At 56.0% G+C, this 5,210-nt stretch overlaps 2 protein-coding genes across 5 annotated transcripts in view; both read right to left on the minus strand.

The window, feature by feature from the left end:
- The window catches only part of Pld4 (phospholipase D family, member 4), a 22,577-nt gene that overhangs the window by 10,596 nt on the left and 6,771 nt on the right, over window positions 1-5,210 (minus strand). The gene's annotated exons all lie outside the window — the stretch shown is intronic.
- Window positions 4,651-5,210, minus strand: part of Cep170b (centrosomal protein 170B) — a 41,657-nt gene continuing 41,097 nt past the window's right edge. For both annotated transcript variants that reach the window (XM_013016166.1, XM_013016161.1), the window contains exon 18: window positions 4,651-5,210. In XM_013016166.1, coding sequence (XP_012871620.1) covers window positions 4,962-5,210 — 249 coding nt within the window. In that variant the 3' untranslated portion in view covers window positions 4,651-4,961.

Consider the following 5,210-nt stretch of genomic DNA (forward strand, 5'->3'; position numbering starts at 1 on the left):
CGATAAGAGTCTCACAGACTTTCCTGCCCGGGCTGGCTTTGAACTGCAATCCTCATATCTCAGCCTCCTGAGTAGCTAGGATGACAGGCGTGAGCTACCAGTGTCCCTGGCTTCAGAATTCTATTTGACACACACACACACACACAGGAAGTGTGGTGACCACATCCCCAGCCCCCAGGCACCTCCTCTGGCTGATTTCTACCACAATTAAACCCCCGCTTACACTAATGTTCTGTCACTCACAGACCCCACGTGAGGAAGACGGCAGTGTTTGTCTTCCTCGGTCTGGCTTTTTTCCGTTAACATGCTCTCCAGTTCCATCCATTTTCCTGTGAACAACATGATTTCATTCTTCCTTATGTCTAAGTAATACTCGTGTGCATGGGGGGGGGGTGTAAATTTTCTTCATGGGGCTGAGAAGGTGGCTCAGTGGTAGAGCGCTTGCCTTGCATGCATGAAGCCCTGGGTTCCATTCCTCAGCATCACATACACAGAAAAAGCCGGAAGTGGCGCTGTGGATCAAATCGTAGAGCACTAGCCTTGAGCTGAAGAGCGGAGGGACAGCGCCCAGGCCCAGAGTTCAGGCCCTGCAACCGACAAAAAAAAATTTTAAGTATTTTCTTCATCTATTCAGCCGCGGATGGACACCTCACTGTTCTTCCATGGCCGGCTCTTGTGCTTGGTGCGGCAGCCGACGAGGGTGTGCAGTTATCTCTTGTACACTTATGTCCCTTTGGATGAGTGCCCAGCAGACACGCTGCAGCCCCACTGGATCATTCTAGTTCCAGCCTTTGGAGGAACTGCACTGATTTCCAGCGACCTGCCTGGTTTGTACGCCCACCAGCAGGGTGAGGGGCCTTCCCCACATCCGCCCAGCATTTGTTTTCTCGATGATGGTCTTTGTGACTGAGGTGGGATGGGGTCTCAATGTACTGGGGTTTGGAGGCCTGAAGTGGGGGTGTTATTTTTGTGTGTGCGCCAGTCCTGAGCACTGTCCCTGAGCTTTTTTTGCTCAAGGCTTGGAGCTCTACCACTTGAGCCACAGCTCCACTTCTGGCTTCTTGGTGGTTAATTATGTAGCAGCCTAACAGACTTTCCTGCCCAGGCTGGCTTCGAACTGTGATCCTCAGACCTCAGCCTCCAGAGTAGCTAGGATTGCAGGTGTGAGCCACTGGTGCCTGGCCCCATGTAGTTTTGCATTTCCTTTACCACTAAAAATGTTGGTGTTGGAGGTGTGGCTCACTTTAAAGAGCACTATCCAATGAGCAAAAGCATCAGGTACCGAGTTTGAGTCCTGATCTCAGATCAAAAAAGAAAAGCTGTTGAACATTTTCTCCTGTGTTTACTGGTCATTTGTGTTTCGGGGGAGGGGGTGTCAGTCTGGAGTTTGAACTCAGGGCCTTGAGCTGCTGTGCAGGCTCTCTTCCACTTGACCCTCACGTCTCCCACACCTGTTCCTTCAAGGTCTGTCTGTTCACTTGCTCATTTATTAATTGGGTTGTCTTTGCTGATTTTTGGGACTCTTCAATATGGGTATTAATCCCTTATCTGACAGGGATTTCCCCGAATTCTGTAGGCTTTTAATTCTAGTCAATTTGCTGGGAAGAAGCTCTTTAACTGCGTGCAGCCCAGTCACCCGTTCTTGCTCTTGCTTCCTGAGCCATCGAGCCTCTTCTGAGGCTCCCGACCCGTCCTGGCTGTCTCCAGGGCTCGTCCCTCTGGTTTCCTCTTCATCATCCGTTCACGTCAAGCTTTGACCCACTTTGTGTGCACAGGATGGAGGCAGGGGTGTGCTTCGGCCTCTACAGGGGGATAGTCCGTTTCCTCCACACCACTGGTTGAAGCTGTTGTCATTTCTCCCATGGATGATTTTGAAGTCTTTGTTGAAAATCAGGTGGCTGTGGCTGCGTAGGCTTATTTTTGGATTGTATATTCTGTTCCATTGGGTTACCTGTTCATCTGCCAATACCATGCTGTTTTTGTTACTAGGGCTCTATAACATGGTATGAAGTCAGGTATTGTGGTATCAACCGCATTTCTCTTTTTGCTCAGGATTGCTTTGGTTACTTGGAATCTTTTGTACTTCCATATAATTTTGGAAGTTTCCTATTTCTGGGAACGATCGCATTGGAGTATTTGTGGGGGCTGCATTGGTCTGTAGGCTGCTTTCAGTGGTGTATTTATTTTCACAAGGTTCACGTCCTGCCGGCGCGTGAACGCGGGATTCCTCCCGTCTTCTGGGGTCTTTATCAGCGCTCTCTCCAGTATTTTTTCACTTTTCCTTGTGGAGGTTTTCACTCTTCAGATTTAATCCTATGTCGTTTAGTGAGGCAACTGTCAATGGAGTTTTTCTGCACACTTCTTCACAGCCTGCTCGTTGCTGGTACGTAGGAAAGTCACAGACGCTGTATATGCTGGCTTTGTGCCCTGATCTTTTGTGGAAAGCACAGGTCACATCCAAGAGTTTTGGGGGAATCTTTAAGTCTCTTAAGTCTTTACAACATTGTCTGCAATGAGGACAGATTGGCTTCTTCCTTTCTGATCTGCATCCTTTTTTTTTTTTGGTCAGTCACAGGACTTGAACTCGGCCTGGGTGCTGTCCCTCAGCCCTTCAGCTCAAGGCGAGCGCTCTACCACGTGAGCCACAGCACCACTTCCAGTTTTCTAGTGATTTGTTGAAGAGTCTCACAGACTTTCCTGCCCGGGCTGGCTTTGAACTGGGGTCCTCCGATCTCAGCCTCCTGAGTCGCTGGGATGACAGCGTGAGCCTTGGGTGCCAGCTGCATCCTTTTTCTTGTGCTACACTGAGCAGCACTTCTCATCCTGGCCCCATGCAGAGTAACGCTGGCTATAGGCTTGCATGTACACGCTTCCTGCTTCATTTTCCAGGGCGCGGTGTCTGAGGCCCTCCGGCCAGCTCCACGCTGCGTGCCCAGCCACGTGGGCTCAGCGGGCTTCGTGGCCGTGCGGGCCCCCACGTCCACAGAGGCTGACTGCCCCGCTGAGAGCCTGGGTGTCTGATGGTGGGGCACCAGGCTCTTTCTAGCCACAGAGGAGATGGTGGCAAAGGGCTCCCTGCACACACCTTGTACCTACTTCCTGCTGCCCGGTTTATGCAGCTCGGGATGGAGTGCTCATGTACACCACATGCAGCTCGGGATGGAGTGCTCATGTATACCGCATCCCCAAGAAGGCCTCGCTGGCTTCAGACCCTGCCCTGCTCACCTCTGCTTCCTGAGTAGCTGGGAGGCTGGGGCCACCAAGCCCGTGGCTTCTTAAGGAGCAAACATCTGCTCTGCAATCGTGCCTAGGCTGCCACCTGGTGGCAGCACCTCTAACCTGCAGCATGGCTTTCCAGCAGAGGAGATTCCTCAGGCCCAGGGCCATGCCCACCCCGCCATTGTCCCCTGTGGAGAGGACCCACGGAGGACGCTGTCCCCCAAGGAAGAGGTCCCACACGGCAGGCGCTATTGTGCTGCTGTGAGATAGAAGAATGGTTTATTTGAACAAACTCCATGACAAATCATATAAAATAATCATTTTCTGAAAGACATCCACAAGACCACCTGAGAATGTACAGACGCCTCTACAAATCCAAGCAGGCCGCAGCCCCGGGGGCACAGGACCAGGGGCCTGACACAGGAGAAACACTCATTGTGCATTGAAAATGTACAGCCGTGCACAGGGAGGGAGGCGTGACCGACGGTGACCAGCCACCGCGGCTGGGGACACGAGGCCACACAGACACGCAGGGCGGTGGTACACCACGGGCCGGGCCAGCACCTCCTCCACAGACAGCAGGCTTTCCGGTGAAGACCTGCCACCAGCCTCCCCCACCACCCCCTCCCGCACACACGTAAACATCAGGTGGGCTGTGGCAGCTCAATGTAAACAGGGAGACCGCGCCCCCAGGGAGGCCCCGAGTCCCTTGCAGATGGGCACGGGTCCAACCCCGCACAAACATGGCACACCCACACCAACCGGGTGGAGGGGACCCCTCCCCCACAGCAAACAGGCTCTTTGGCTTCATGCCTCCGGAAACACTGGCCACCCCACAGGGGCAAGAGCAGAGGGGCGCTGTCGGCCTGCCTGGCACAGCCAGCTGAGAGTCCTGAGAACGCATTGCCGGTGCCGGGGCTGCCCCTGCCTGCCCCGCAGGGCTAGGGTTGCAGAAGCCCGTGGCAGATGCCCGCGTATTACACATTGTGTCCCAGGGGCAGGAGGGAGGCCAGATGGGAGCCCCAGAATCCTGCTTTCCAGTCACTTTGGCCGGGCCTCACCCTGCCTGCTGGGGACCCTGGTCCTGCTGCTCGGCTGCGGTGTGGAGAGGGGCCTGGGGTGGAGCCGCCACCCACCATGGAGCCTACTCTGCAGGGCTCTGCCCAGGCCGCCCGTGCGGTGGATTTGGCAGTTGTATGGGGAGCAGGGACCAGTCCTGGGGTTCTGGCCCTAATGTCTCCATGGGCCATCTGTCCACTCAGGCTGCTGGACTGGGCAGCTCCACTCTTAGCTCAGGCGGTTGGCTGGGCAGCACCCCTCCTTCTGGGCGGTCCTAGGCCACACCCGAGCTCTCCCCAGCTCCCACTCAGCTCTGAGCGACCCCAGCGCGCAGCCTTCCTCCCTGCCTGCGTCCGACGGCATGCAGCCCCATGGAGGCGGCCCTGGCTCAGGCCGCAGAGGCGCTGTGATGGCACACACTACTCTTTCCTTTAAAGCTAACAACAGAAACAATGGTGATGGTGAGGGGTGGGTATGTGCCCTCAGGGCCTGCCCTTGCAGTGCCCACACCCAGAGCCGGGCCTGGCACGGCTGGGCGAGGGGTTGGCACAGAGGCACCTGCCCCAGGGGGTTATGGCACATACGGGGTTTTCACAGAGAGCCACCTGGCCGGGCAGGTGGCCACATGGTGGATGCAGCCACAGGACACACACGCACAGGGGAAGGCCCCACCTGCCCCGCGCCTAGATCAGGAACTGCTCGGCGTCGGGGAGGAAGGCAGGCTCTGGGAGGCTGGGGGGCCCGCAGTTGGCCCGTTGTGGGAAGCTCCTCAGGGGCAGGGCTGGCAGCAAGGGCTCCACCAAGGCAGGCGAACAGGGACTCTGGGCTGCTGCCCGGCCCTTCCCCAGCCCTTGCGGGGCCAGACCTGTGGAAGCCCTGTTTCCTGTCAGCAGGTCCAGATTGACATTGGGGTCCACAATGGCATTGATGAC

This window comes from Dipodomys ordii, unplaced genomic scaffold (assembly GCF_000151885.1).
Source record: "Dipodomys ordii isolate 6190 unplaced genomic scaffold, Dord_2.0 Scaffold2, whole genome shotgun sequence".
Taxonomy (NCBI): domain Eukaryota; kingdom Metazoa; phylum Chordata; class Mammalia; order Rodentia; family Heteromyidae; genus Dipodomys; species Dipodomys ordii.